Source organism: Varroa destructor, unplaced genomic scaffold (assembly GCF_002443255.2).
Source record: "Varroa destructor unplaced genomic scaffold, Vdes_3.0 BEIS01000003.1, whole genome shotgun sequence".
NCBI lineage: Eukaryota > Metazoa > Arthropoda > Arachnida > Mesostigmata > Varroidae > Varroa > Varroa destructor.
The window spans coordinates 51,576,394-51,590,979 of NW_019211456.1; the positions used below are offsets into that span (position 1 = coordinate 51,576,394).

General features: G+C 37.2%; 1 protein-coding gene across 4 annotated transcripts in view; it reads right to left on the minus strand.

The window, feature by feature from the left end:
* Positions 1-301: 301 nt before the first annotated feature.
* Positions 302-14,586, minus strand: part of Ntan1 (N-terminal amidohydrolase 1) — a 16,090-nt gene continuing 1,805 nt past the window's right edge. The window contains exons 1-5 of one of the 4 annotated variants that reach the window (XM_022800974.2): positions 4,429-4,714; positions 2,984-3,239; positions 2,538-2,689; positions 1,891-2,284; positions 302-1,492 (exon numbers count right to left, since the gene is read on the minus strand). In XM_022800974.2, the coding sequence (XP_022656709.1) occupies positions 1,269-1,492; positions 1,891-2,284; positions 2,538-2,689; positions 2,984-3,188 (975 nt within the window). In that variant the 5' untranslated portion in view covers positions 3,189-3,239; positions 4,429-4,714 and the 3' untranslated portion in view covers positions 302-1,268. Of the gene's footprint in view, positions 1,493-1,890; positions 2,285-2,537; positions 2,690-2,983; positions 3,240-3,830; positions 3,960-4,428; positions 4,715-14,586 lie in introns of those variants that run through there. The other 3 variants (XM_022800976.2, XM_022800973.2, XM_086985540.1) reach the window with 3 other exon arrangements.

The following is a 14,586-nucleotide window of genomic DNA, read 5'->3' on the forward strand; positions in this document are numbered from 1 at the left end:
CACTAGCACTTATGTGATGCCATATATAATCTATGCGTCCATAAACATTTAAATACTTAGCTATACATTGTTTTTCGGTAGATGTTTGTATAACAGGCAAACTTTATACTCAAATCTACCTGATGAAACTTCTCCTATTACATTGGGCTGATCTTATCTAAAGATAGCAACATAAACGCTATAACCGTTGCTGGATTTAAGTCAAATACGCGATGGTTCTAAATCTCCGAAATTAGAACATATCATCATAGTAATATATCATCATGATAAAAAAAACAGTAATAACAATAAAACCACCTGATAACGGTCACCGTTCTTTTGTTATTATCGTATTTATTTGAGACGCTTTCACATAAGCTCAACATGTTGTAACTTTTGCTTCGTGTCGATATCACGTTCGTTTTTAACAGTATCCGTATATTCAAATCATTATGATAAAACTATTTACAACTTCGCGAAAATATGCTATGCCACTTTGGCTGTTGTTAAATTGCATCAATGACCATTTGATACTCAGGTAAGGCTTGGTTATCTCGGGTGTCTGTCACTTTCGAGCATAGACACAATAGTTGCAATTCATAGAAACATGCTCAGTTTAACAGGTCTTAGTCTACAAAACCTCTACCAGAGAAAGGCAATATGCACAAAATTTTTAATGTTGTTGCTGGTGTTCAATAACTTGCTTACTCCATTTTCTCGTATTTTATCATTTTATCATATTTTGTGTCTACTACACAAAATATGATCGTCGTTAAACCAGAAGTCAAGACCAGGATGGAGCCCTGAACTTTCCATAGAACAAATATGAAGTGCATAAACCTGGTCTAAAGGCCGAGCTTAGCATAGGTATATACCCCTATATCATGAGTTGCATATCGGACGCGTATACAAATAAATATACTTCATCTAATTGCTTGAGGTAATGTAACGACATCTTTTTAGGACATAATATAGATACAGGTATTCTATTCTGTATAAATAGAAAAAGCCACCATGAACCTTAGTCAGAAAACGGCCAACTGTTGTCTATCCTCTTGATCTCAGTATTTACATTTTGATGTGCACCTTCCATGCGCGATTTGTATGGAAGAAGGCGTTTTAAGAAATACAACACGGGTATAATAATTCGTAATAATAAGAAAAATAAAAACGATAATATCTCAATTTAACAATAAGTATACAACCGAGCAATCTAACCCACATAGATCAACCAACGACATGAGCCGCCCTCTCCTATACACTCATAATCACATCAGGGGTTACATAAATCAACGAAAATCGTATCGACAGATATCCCATAGTCCATGTTCGTTTTTGCGGAAGAAGTGTGCTGTATTGTCGGGAAAGACAGTGACTGTGGGAAATGGGTTTTGCTGGATGAACTTGAAGGTGGCGCGAACGTTCATGACAAAATGCGCGGGCTCAACCTCAGGGGAAGTCGACAGGTTCTGCAAGATGAAGTCGTCACTTTGCTGCAGCCACAGGTCCACACCTGATACAAACACAAGCATACCGCAGTTCCAATGCCATGTCACATACGCATTGATCAACAAAAAAAAAATTAGTAATGATAGTGATATTAATAACAACAATGTGAAAAGCAGGGCCAAATAATTGGCGAAAACTTAACAACAGAGAGAAATACACGGATAAGAGAGTTGAATAAGTGTAAAACGTATATGGAACGAACAATGATACAGAGGTCTGCTTTCAGTAGCTGCCAACTACTAGTGTTATGGATGCTCCATTGAACAATACGCAAATTTATAAATATGTAAAGTTAACGCACTCGGTAAATTAATGTTATATTATTGTCGACACATCGCCTGATAGGTTTAGTTAGAAATATTACAGAGTTACTTAATATATGATAATGCTTTAGTCACTCACCCCTCATGGGTTCATAATTGAACGGCCCAATCTTCATTAAGCCTAGTGAACAGTCGTACACATCAAACATTACATGCTTGACGTCTCGCGATCCCGTGAAGAAGACGGCACTCCTAAGATCTAACTCTGGACCCTTATCAGGAAATGAGGCAAGGAATATTTCACCGGTTTTGATTAGCACCCCAACACCTGTCACGATCGGCCAATTCAACGCATTTCTATGCGTAGTGTTGAGTTCACCAACGCACATTTGTACCAAATGTAAGCGTATGGCCTGTTTATGCAGAGCGTATAGCACCTGCATGCTGATTTGCTCAGACAATTGACGCTGATCTAAAAACCCTCCAACAATGGTAACCTCAAAACGATTTTGCTTGCTTTCAGGTTGCCCATACTGAGAAACACAAGTAGCCAAAGGAACGCGTTATAGCAACAATATTAAGAAATGCTGAGAAACGTTTCAGACTTTCACTTAAACCTTGGATCACATTTCGGTTGGTAAATTCAATAGGTTTTTATGGCAGAAGGCATAACTTTTACGTCGGAGAGGTTATTTCTTTAGTGAGAAATAGTTGTCTAAAGTGCTATATGAATTTCAATATACAAACAACGACAAAGATTCAAGCAAATTTCGAAATTCTGCTTACCTGGTACTGTTCGTGCGACAGATCATGCAATTTGTGAATTATCTTACTGACGCCATCCTCAATACCGTTTCCATCGAAATGACCTAAACCAACTGCTCCATTACCCGTGTGGCGAATAATTACGCATTGACACGTCGTCATGTCGTCCGTACCTATGAAAAATGATTCAGAAGCACTCTGCTTTCAATTGACTTTGTCGTAATAAAATTTCAGATTTTGTGTGGGTAATTGTGTAACGTTCACTAGATAGGTCTTTAATAATATACAGTTAGTTTAAAAACATCTAATTGGCTTCTAATGCTTTTTTTGTAAGATGAGCTGCTTCTATTATTCTGTCGAATTTCAAAGTGTAAAACGATATTCCCCACGTTTCTTTGCACCGAAAAAGAGTTAATCCAAATCTGTGATTTAATGAACTTCTGAAAATAGCGGTTTTAGCTTTTTACCAATGATTGAGACATGTTTATCAGATGCAGCGGTTACTGCCAACTCCCGTTGGTGTATGTACAAGAGTCCGTGTGGGCTAACCACTTTAGCCACTTGCGATACCAGGAGTGAGCTCATATCCTTGAAGTGTGGAAAGCGCTCGAATAGGCTGTGTGTATCCACTGGCATGAAGTCGAGAACCTGGTCGTTAATGACCAACGGCATCTTGTCTTTACTTAATCTCGCGGTATTCTATTGTATAACCACTGAACACCGCTGAAAATGATTGAAAGTAGAGCATAAATTTGTATCTCAGAATTTTAATTTATCTATACAAAACCAACTTTAGGTAGCTCCTGTAATATGCATAAAAGTTAATTGGTACCAGGAAGCAGATAAGGTTATATTAAGCGCTAACGACCACAGGTAAAATCATTATACTATGCTACCATAGTCACTTCTTTATGTAATATATGATTCTGCATAAATCGAGCCAATATGAAATTTTTCCCTGATATTTGCTACTCTTGAGCTTGTCTTTGTTCGGTAAACCGTGACAGAATACACGATTTTGGTTTGAGATAACGGATTGATGTGTAAATCTTCACAAGTAAATCTCTGTAATATAAAATAGGGCTGATTGATTCGCCAAGCATACCTAACCCACTAGGCCTCTGCTTAAACCGATGAACTTTTAGAGTACCATAATACATTGCATATTTCACTGCATTTCCAAGACAAACTATATATCCTTTTTCCACAAATAAAACAATACTAAAACAAGCTGTAATGGTTTAAATTACAAAAATATGTATAGGCAGTAAAACTCTGTAATATATCATAAAAATTTAACAGGCAATGACGAACCCATAGCCAAAATGAGAGACTGGAGGCCACTGTTCTGTGTATCTCGTCAAATTCAGGCTACAAACGACGTTCATTTCTCAAATAACAGCGCGAACGTTCGAAATGATGGAATACTTGCTGACGATACGGCTGGTTTTGAAACGAGCGGCACACAGGATAACAGAGAAACACGAAGTCCTCCGACTGAATGTTATCTATTCTACCTAGAAATGTGTCGGCTTTGTACCGTGCACACGCACGGATACCTATTATATTAGTAATAATTTAATTTGGGTTGACTAAATCGATATGTGCATCACACCTATACTGCAAGTTCCTCAAAAAAGTTGATGTTGTTCAAGGCGTCAAATTTTGATTGCTACTTTTCACAAAACTCTACGATAAACGTACACAGACAGAGAAGTATAAGCACACGCAATCCTTTACACTATAGATACGTAAAATAGCATGGGTATTCGAATCACTTCAAAGCGAATGTTTAAATCCTCTGTTTTCATATCAGGAAAGTTGGTCAGTCGTGACCAACGAATTGCTATCAACTGTCAGTTGTGCCTGACTCATGAGCCTTTCCCGGAAGATCAGTGATGACTGAACTCACTTGTAAGAGCACCTGAACACTCGCAGCTGCTGTTGCCGCTCGTTCGCAATTGTTTTACGACCTTTTGGGAATTCGCGCTCTCCTCTGAACTTATTTAAATTCCCTTCTGCTATGTGTATTGTCCTATAAAGAACTGAATTAAAAAATTAAGGTTGTCCTCATTCAGACTTCAACAGTTCGGCGACTGTCTGCCAGTTTCATCGGGGTCGCTTCCCCGTTGGCGCTGTGATGGCGTCAGGTCATAGGTCAGCTGAGCCGTTCACCGAAAAAAGGAATGTCTACCCAACCCTGCGGTGATGGCGAAGTCAACCATTGTGGGACGATCAACCATTCGCCGCTAGCGGCTTCGTGGGAGAGGGCAAACAAGCTTCTTCTTTCCCATATGAAGAAACCTCACTGATGTGCACATCAGCTGATGCTTCTAAAGTGCTCCCATCGGCACGGTCATACTAACAACGATGCATGTCAGTTACCCTTTGACAGGCCTTGCGAAATTATTTCAGTACATAGTGAATTTAAATATAATAAATATATTGTATCTACTTCATTTGCTTATTAAGAGGCCTTCGCCTACATTTTGCAGGTAATGAAGGTTAAGGGTATTTAACGTGTGACATAGAGTTAGTTAATTGAGTTCCTTCCAATTGACACAAGTTTCAAGGCATTTTATGTCTAGATATGACTACCGTTATGACTCATATATATAAATAAAAAAGATACATGAAAAGTACAGTTTGACACGAGACTTTTCTGACTGAGCATATTGTTTGTTATCGTTTAGCTATCGCACATCTTTGTTTACTTCTAATATTCACACTAAAGGCCATTTATAGAAAAAAAAAACTGTGTCTACAGAGCTGACACGTCTACCGTCCTATCCGGCTATGATGTTCTGCAGCAGAGAATTGCCGTGTTTTCTGAACGTGTTCAAAAGTGTCCGGTAAGATCAGGCACCTTGCAATATTAAAAAGCTCCACGCAGCGCTCGTCCTTTTAATTAATCAGTAAGCAGACGCATTGATAATTTTGGTGCACCGATAAGCAACTGGAAAACTAAAATCTTAATTGGCGCCAAAAATCTGCTAATGCTTAACAAACGGGAAAGTGTTTTATTGAACAAAGCATTCACATTTAGAACAGCTTAGTTACACGCTAGAAACGAAATATAGATTTCGTAGTATAATTTTCTACCTATAAAATTATTATCTTATTTTACACTCTATACGGCACAGCGTCGAACAATATAAGGAAAGAATTTTTAGTCAGTCCTACAACCTAATTGCAATGTTCAGTTAGTATCATCATCTTTAATTGGCGGAAGTCGGAAAATTCGAATTCGATATCAGCTGGCAGTGTCTATTGACACAATTATTTTGTTCTCGAGAACAAAATGTACGTGCAACCGTTATGCGGCTATTGACTGTGTTGTCCTGTAGAACTTTTTCCAAACCCTGTGATAATTTACTCTTAGTATTAGTAGTCAGTGGTCATCGTCAAGTTGAGTAATGGCATCGGGAAAACTCATTGGAATAGAAAATTCTGCCATTTAGGTTAAGAAACGAAAAGTCGAATAGGATACAAATAGCCGACTTACTTCTGGTTTGCCACCAGGAAGGTACACAATTGCTGCTTGACGTCCTCAAGGGTAGGCAGGAGATTTTTAGGAATATAATTTGAAGAAAGACAAGACTATTAAAGCAGTGTATGACTTTGCATTTCAGCAACGATTTTGAGAAGATGTGTGGTTTGGCGCAGATACTTTCAGATAATTTTAAATTGATTTTGTTTTATTGCAAAATTAATCAAACTTAGACTATCACAGCGTTTTGAAATACTGCGATTACACGCCGGTGTGTCCTCTTAGTGGTGCGGGAGTAACTTGATCTAGGTCGAGCAGGAGGGCGAGATTTAGCTAAAGAAAGTATTCCAATAATCTCAAACGGATAACTAGTTTATTGGGGTCGACGAAGTGAGTTGCGCGTCCTGTTTTGCCGACTGAGATAAGCGGTACTTTCGGCGTTATTTATGTCCTAATCTCTGGATATCATCACGCAAGGCATTCAAACATATAAAGAACTCACTGATGCAAGAAACGCTGTTAAAGTTTGGATAGAGTTTGGAGAAAGTTTGGGTAGATAATAATAAACCTTTAGTATAATGACTGACCCTTTGTTCTTGAGTTTTTTTTATCTTATGCGGTGAACAAATGAACTTTACGCTACTAAATGAAAGGCGTTTGCTGAGATCATGTATCGTAAAGTGACCTAGTGCATATGTACTTGCGGCCATTAACTTTCCGGGTATTATTAACTATTGTATTCATAGATAGCATAGATAGATAGTTAATCGTCATATTAAAACAATCGAACGTCTAGTCGAAAAGTCTTTATCCGTCCATATACGTCAACTGATTCATAAATAAACAAGAATATTACAAAACGAGGCAAAGGGAATTTTTTTTTAATTCAGTGCGTTTTTTCTTCAATCGGCTTTATTGGAAATCGTTATCACTCAAGGCGTATTTGATAGCTTATAAAGAGAGATAAACTTTGCAGGTTTCTTACGTACTACGTTACGTAGAACGGTTTGCAATGTCGATGAACTACCACATTATCGGAATGTAACGTTTATATTTTTCTAATTTAATAATATTCGCGAAATGTGATTTTAGGATTTTTGCACCTGTTAGGCAGCTTGTATACTCAACTCAAATCGGTTAGATCAATCTGATTTTAGAAAATCGTGTAGAACGGTTCATCTAAGGCAGTACTGCCTGCGACGTAAAAGATGCCAAACGCAAGGTACCTCTAAGACTGTCATTTCTTGAATGGTAAAGGCTTTTAGGGCACTCGGATACTTTGAGATAATTGTAGTGTTCTTCTACTTACTGTATTTGTTGCTTTTTGCAGACTAAATACAGGTTGGGTAGTGAAAATAGGTTGCCGCCTAGACTACTTAAGCCCTGTACTAGTCGATTTAGTGTCGGTACTTGAATCTTCGCAAATGCCATGAGACTGCCACTAACATCTTTACCGAAACTACCTTCGAAGCGCAACACACTGAGTCCGGTGAATTAATGAGTCTAATTTGCACGAAATCTTCTGGTAATGCGAAATGTTATCATGATGCGTTAAACACCATTTCACTTATTAACTATAATCAGGGTAAATCTATAAATGTAACGATCTAAGAGGCGACAACAAATTAAAACTTAAAATAAAATATTTAAAGCTAAGTGTACAAGTTATGAAAACATTTCACAAGTGTTAAATCTTTAGAAAGTGAGCAAGATCTAAATTTGCAGGAAATAGCCTGGTGTTCCACATTTATTTCAGCGATTATAGCAGATTTTTAGAAATAATTCTGCGCTATTTTGAGAAATTTGAAATGTATAATAGAATGTTGGAGGCTTCTTTAATACTTATAGGCAACGTACTAGAAAATTAAGAAGTAGTAATGACACGTAGAAAATTCGTACATCCCGTTTGTTTTCATTATAAAATAATCGCAAGCAATTGCTGTGGCCTACTAGGTTGTTTCCAGAAGCTTAGTGATATTAGAAATTTTCGTGTTACAGTACATAATCATTTCGCTCACAAATAATATTGGCCTGTACAGATATACATACATATATGTATACAATCAATATGAATAGTATTTCTGTCTGTCTTTTTTCTTAATATATATTTGTTCACTGGTCTAGTTTTTTTGCGGTACTTTGATGTTCTTAAAGAGATTTCATCGAAACTAAAGTAATTAATCACGTTAAACTGTCCAAAACTCAGATCCAAATTCTGAATTTTATACTGCGTTCCTTATGCGTATGGCTGGGCTTACATGCTCGAAATGTTCCTCGCACGGCTTATGGGGCAATCCCACTAAGGTAAACATTAGCTTGTTGACTAGCTATTCGGAGTGTGCTAACTGCTGTAATGACTCCAATTGGCATTACGACAGTCGGAACTCAAATCTGCGTTAGATTGGCTTTGCGAATTTTATAGGCTATGTTGTTATACTAATATACTCCAAAGTGGATTCCTAAAAAAACATGCCCACGGACAGTAGATTTTCTGTGCTGAGGGGTTTCAGAAATGCACAAAAAAGAGCTTTCAGTACATCGAGAATGTTGCGGCTATTTGCATGTAAAATCTAAAACCGTAAGAAACCACTGACATGTGATAGCGCGAGGTTGGGCAATGGCCAATTAACTAGAATATGGAGAATGTATTGTTAGCGGAGATGATGTCACGAAAAAACTGTATTTTTAATTTAAAGTATAATCTTACCATTTTCTCACATTATGTCAGCTAACATCTTAAATCATTTTCTATGAGGGGTAGCTTATGGATAGAGAACGTCATGCCTATAAATTAGTTGAAACAACCCGAGATAAACCGTATTTATCTGAAAACCTAGAAACTACCAGGCGTAAGTATCATATACAATAAGTTCTGGGTGCTATATGCTTGATTTCTACTTGTTAGAACTAGAGGCATCGTTAAACCGTTATCAATGCACAAACTGGTACCTGTTATTGGTTATACCATAGCTAAGTAAGTATTATATGTGGTCACACATGGTTATATTTAGCTTAGACTTATTTCCTAGGATTTAATGCTTGAACTAAAAATATAGGGATTAGGGAGGTGCCTGTATTCATTGACATTTTAACTGCCTTTTATATAATTTACATGTAATCATATTATTATTATATTACACGTTATCATATTTAAATTGATTACGCATTTTGCATGGAATAGGCGTTAAATCAGAATAAAAGTAAGCCAAATAGTAAAGCAGATAAGCAAATGGGTACTAACCTTTTTGTATTACATAAATACAAAAAGGTTAGCATAAATAAATACATACAAGAAGCATAAATTCGACAACTGAATCTACTAGGTTGTTTGCCTGTGTCTTCGAAACATTACGTACAGGAGACCGATCAGACATAGCATTACATTTCCCTAATGCAAAATGAATAACGTATAACTCGGTTTACGAAGCACTAACGTTTTTCAGCGAGTTTTGCCCTAGCCGTGTGGCTCGAAACGTTCGTGTTCGTGCATCGAGGGCGGATCGGCTGGCTAACAATTCCAGTGCGCGTAACAAATATTCAAGCAAGTGCCGCTTGGTTCAACCATGGCGCAAGCGAATTGAAGAGTTAGCCGTTTTTAGCACGAAGCTAACGTCCTCCTGCGTGTACCAGCGATGTTTTCAATGTTCATGCTAGTTCAATTATGGCCAACATTCCCGGCTTGCATGTTGTGTGATAACTTGGTCTACTCTCATGGCTATCACTGTAAATCAGTCAGACAGTGTAGTTGCCTACCCTTTTTAATTCGTCGTCCGGCCGAAAGTGGCGACGCGTGCTTTTTTTTGCGGTCGAAACGCTAGCTGCAGTTAACCATCTGGTGTCATCGATAGTGAAAAATAGTCATGTTCTCGATGATGATGGTAGTGAAAGCAGCTGCTAGAGAAATTAGTTGCTCGCGATAGGACGGTAGCAAACTGTTCGATTATTGCAAATGCAATTAAACTTTCTATGAGATTGACCGATTGATCGTGGGTTGAAGCTCCATAAGATCCATTACGAGTTAAATGGAACTACACGTTGCTGACAGTGCTTGTTAGGCGCGGAAGTTCATGTCTCAGCCAGTCTTCAGGAGCTGTCGTTAGACATATTTACGTTTAGAAGTAGGAGAAAACTTTTAGTGACACAAACGGGTGCTTTCTGACGAACGTATAGCCATCTGTTTCTACTCTGTACTGTGAGTAAGATGTCTCTGTCTTAAAGAAACAACTGTTAGTTCTTGTTAAATAGCTTTGCAAAAAGCTTTTATTTTAGTTCACTGGTTAGTAGTATCAGTTAAGTTGCATTTGAAGGATATTTGTGCTGTCGATTTTATATGTCTATTAATTAGGAACTTGCTTACTGGAGCAGACATTTGTCTTCATTACGACTCGTGTTCGTCACCCATCGACTGTGCACGCCACCAGCAATTGAATCGAACTGAGAGAGTGACTATGTAAAAAAAAACTGAACTGTAAAAACCCTTAATAACGGTCATTTTTTTTATTTTAATTAGAATTCCCTTTTTTTTGACTCACCCATTTTCAAACGTTTTCAAAAAGTCAAAGCGCATATGAAAACATAAATTCACATTTATGAGAAAAAAAATCAATTTGTCACATACTATGTAATCACTTCGCTCATTCGAAACTATGTCAATTAATGAACTTCGCATAGGGAATTATCTAGGAGCTCGGAATGTAGCTAATTACTAGCAGTTATATAGTATCGATTTAGAGGGTACAAAAATAGAATTTTTTTGGTTAGTAAGAGTTGCTTTAGGGACACGATCACAGACACAATGTAAGAGGAACTATGATGCCCGATCACAGTATTATACAAGAGAATATTTCAATTTTTTGCTTTTTCTGCGATGGTTGCCTGCAATATTGCTTCTCTTGTGGCATTACATTTCATTTAAAAGTGGCTAATTTCCATTTGCTGCAGAGCTTGAACCTCCTGGGAAGATCTGGGTAAAAATCTATCGCTTGGGCACACTAGAATATATAACTGAATTATAATTATGCTTAATTGTATTATCTCGGTATAGTCGTAGAATGGTGTTGCTGGCGGTTACAGGTTTAGTTCAGACATTTAATGATCATACGTTTAATAAATGCCTGTGGCCTATAAAACCGATATCGTTTTGTCTTTGAATGCATATGATGAGAGGTATGCTCGTTTATTTCTGCAAGTTTGCCGTAAACACAGTGTTCAATATTGACAGGCACTGTTACACAGATACTATCTACTATGCATGTAGAGGAAAACTTCCAATAGCGATTTGTCGAAAAGTATGAGAGTGTTTTACAAACTTGAATACCTATGATCTGAAGAAACTACCAACTAACTATACGTAGTTTGTTCGAGGACAATAACATACGTTGTAAAAGCCGTAGAGTGGAAACGTTTTGTTTTAAGATCTTGCGTTAAGCTAGCGTTTCCCGTTAGGTTATACTAATAGTAAATAACAAAAAGAATTGCCAAGAAAGTATAGACAGATACAGATGTGATGAAAAACTTTCCCTCTATATTTATTGATCCATTTAGTGGTATAAAAAAATAAAAAATATACAATAAACACGATAGCATTACTCAAATGAAAAAAAATACATTTTATTCACTCATATATTTAGTCAAAATAACTTGTAAAAGTATTCCGATGTATTTTTTTCTGTTCAACATACAAATAACTGATTTGTTCACTTGTTGTTAATTTAAACGTATGTTTTACAGACAATGATTTGTATTTTTGTTAATATTCCAATTATTGTGATTATCATGTAACTGTGCCTAGATTGCTCATTATTCTATTTTGTAGAATTTCATAAATAAGAAAGTTAGCCGTTTTTTTCCACCTTTGCCATATAAACTTTGGCTGAAGTTCCTGTATTTCCTTGCGGTCCTAGATGACCTCTAGCATGCACACCCAGATAATTTTAAGATAATTGAGTTATCGCTCATATATCTACTTGTACCATATAGCTAATAATAAATCTAAATGCAAATAAAACAAATAGTTAAATATATAGTAGCTAGTACACCATATAAATAATTTCAATTGGGCTTACGTATTTTTGTAAAGTGGGTTTTATAAGAGTATATTAGTGTTACAGCTCGACAAAGTGCAAAAAAGAAAGGCAGAAGACAAGCTTAAACAATAAAACCTATGATAATGTTCACAGCGTAGATTTTTTTCATGGCTTATTCGTAAATGTAAAAAAAACTTAGGTAAAACAGAAGCACTTATGATCAGTGAAGTCATGAAGTAAACTTCTGCTCTTCTACAATTGATATTAAAGTCATCATGGGCCTATTATATGAGCTATTGTTGTATGCATAGCATGATGATGCTGTAGATGAGAGATCAATTTTTCAGTATACAGTGCAAACAAAGATTTTATCTAGATCGTTTATTAGTATCGCAAGCGAAATTATGGGGATCTTAATTGTTGGAGAAGGAATGGTCAATAAATTTACAGTAAAAGAGTGACCCTTTTGACAAAAGAAGTTTTTCATTTGGCTAATATGATTGGAAAATAGAGCCCGAAAGGGGCTAAGCGATGTGCGCCAGTATCCTAAAATATATGCAGACATGAACATACAAGTACATTACGACCTCTTAGATATATCGTATTTTTATTTTTAAATCATAGGTAGATTATTTGTTATTTGCTGCTACGTTAAATGCTCAGAAAATGGATTTCATTCTACGTTAATCAATCGTTCATTATACTCACAAACAGGTTACAAAGGACCTTAGTTGCGTAACAAGGTCTTCGCCATGAGATCCAAAACAAGCTCATGCCAAGAGCTCCTGCGAAAGCTGTGATTAATGTAATATGGTAAACACCGACAGGATACGCAAGCAGCCCCAAGAGGCCAGACATCCTGTAAGTATTATGGCGCCTAGGCGCATGACTTACAGCGGTTTCAAGTCGAAGTAAATCCTTATAGCGCATCCTTGGATAACACAGACAATACCGCGAAAAACGTCAAATGAATCAAATGGGCGGGTTCCAAAAAAAAGTTCTGTGGACCAGTTCCACTATTGGAAATATGAGAACCAGGGTGGTTGTGAAAAACCAAATAATCATAGCGCCGAACTGGGTTAACCTCGAGTTTTCTGAGTTCACGCATAATTCTCTGTCGCCCACGATCGGCCAATATTCCCCTACGATCTCGGTCGCGTTCTGTGATATCTTTGAGACACTGGCAGTCTTCTTCAACCCAGATTCGAGCTGAGGACCTGATAGGGCGCTTTTTGACAACCAGTCTTCCGAACAGTCTGTAGCTTGCTTTTGGCTGAATCATCGCGATGCGTTCCACAATAACATAATTATATTCTATTGTCATAGGTACCAGCGACAATCGAACAAGTATGCTCCAAGTTAATATCGCAAGATTGGTGGCACTTGTTGCTGAAAACTATAAGTTACCTAAACGTTCAAGAAAATAGTAAAAGAAGAGCAGAGAACACCTCATCACAACTGTTTCAGGAGTTTTTCCATTTTCATCATTTTTGAAGAACTCGGCTACATATTGGTGAGCTAATTGGCACTTAACCATGCCACTCAGCATTAAACAACACATGCATGTACATTCAGCGCCTGTTAAATCTAATAATGTGCTCAGCCAGACTAAAACGCGCAGGTGAGCTTGAGATTTTCATCAGATAAGGTCTTTCACTGTACATTGACTCATTTCCACAACTTAACCGGATGAACAATACCGAAATAAAACAAGAAACGCTGATCTTTTTGAAGCTGAGTAAGCAATGCTGCGTAGAATAAGACAAGAACGAAGGCAGGACACAGGCTGTGAAGCACCCGCATCATCTGGGGAACCAGCCGTCCACACAGACGCACACACGTGGCGAAAAGAAACACTAAGTTATTTTAGGCCCAAGACTGGAGATAAAACTTGATTGGCAGTTAAGCACTCAGCAAGAGTTGTCAAGCCGCACGAAAAATGGCAGGCGAAACGTGACCGGCAGAGACAACTGACAAGTCCGCATGCCAGTTTTCTAGGAGCATTGCATGCGTCAGCGTTAATGAAGTGTTGTTCAAGTTCATATACGAAATATTATCAGAAAAAATTGAAATAAATATAACCTTGGAAGCGCATTAAATCATCATCTGTGTAAAAGCGGTTGGTCAACATGCGTTAACCGTAATCCCCAACAGTTACAAATATATATACCTAATCTTGTAGCAAATTACATAATTATAGGTCTGGGCGAAATACATTTAAATAACTAGTACTTGCTCACGCTGATGAAATAAAAAATGGAAATTTAATTTTTAGTGAAATTCTTCATCCGTACGAGTTTTTACACTACTTTTGAAACTAAAGCTATATATTATAATTTACACATGATCAAGTGTTAGAATCATGTAAATAGGTCACTTTTGACGGCTTTTATCGCAACCAATATGCAAATGATGTGAAGCCAATTATCAAACATTCTATCTCAAGAGGTGATTTTGACAGATAAATGACATGTATATGTGTATGCCCATGAAAACTTGCTTCCGTCAGAAGGATGATCCCCGTTAAACAACTCACATTAAAATCAAATGTATA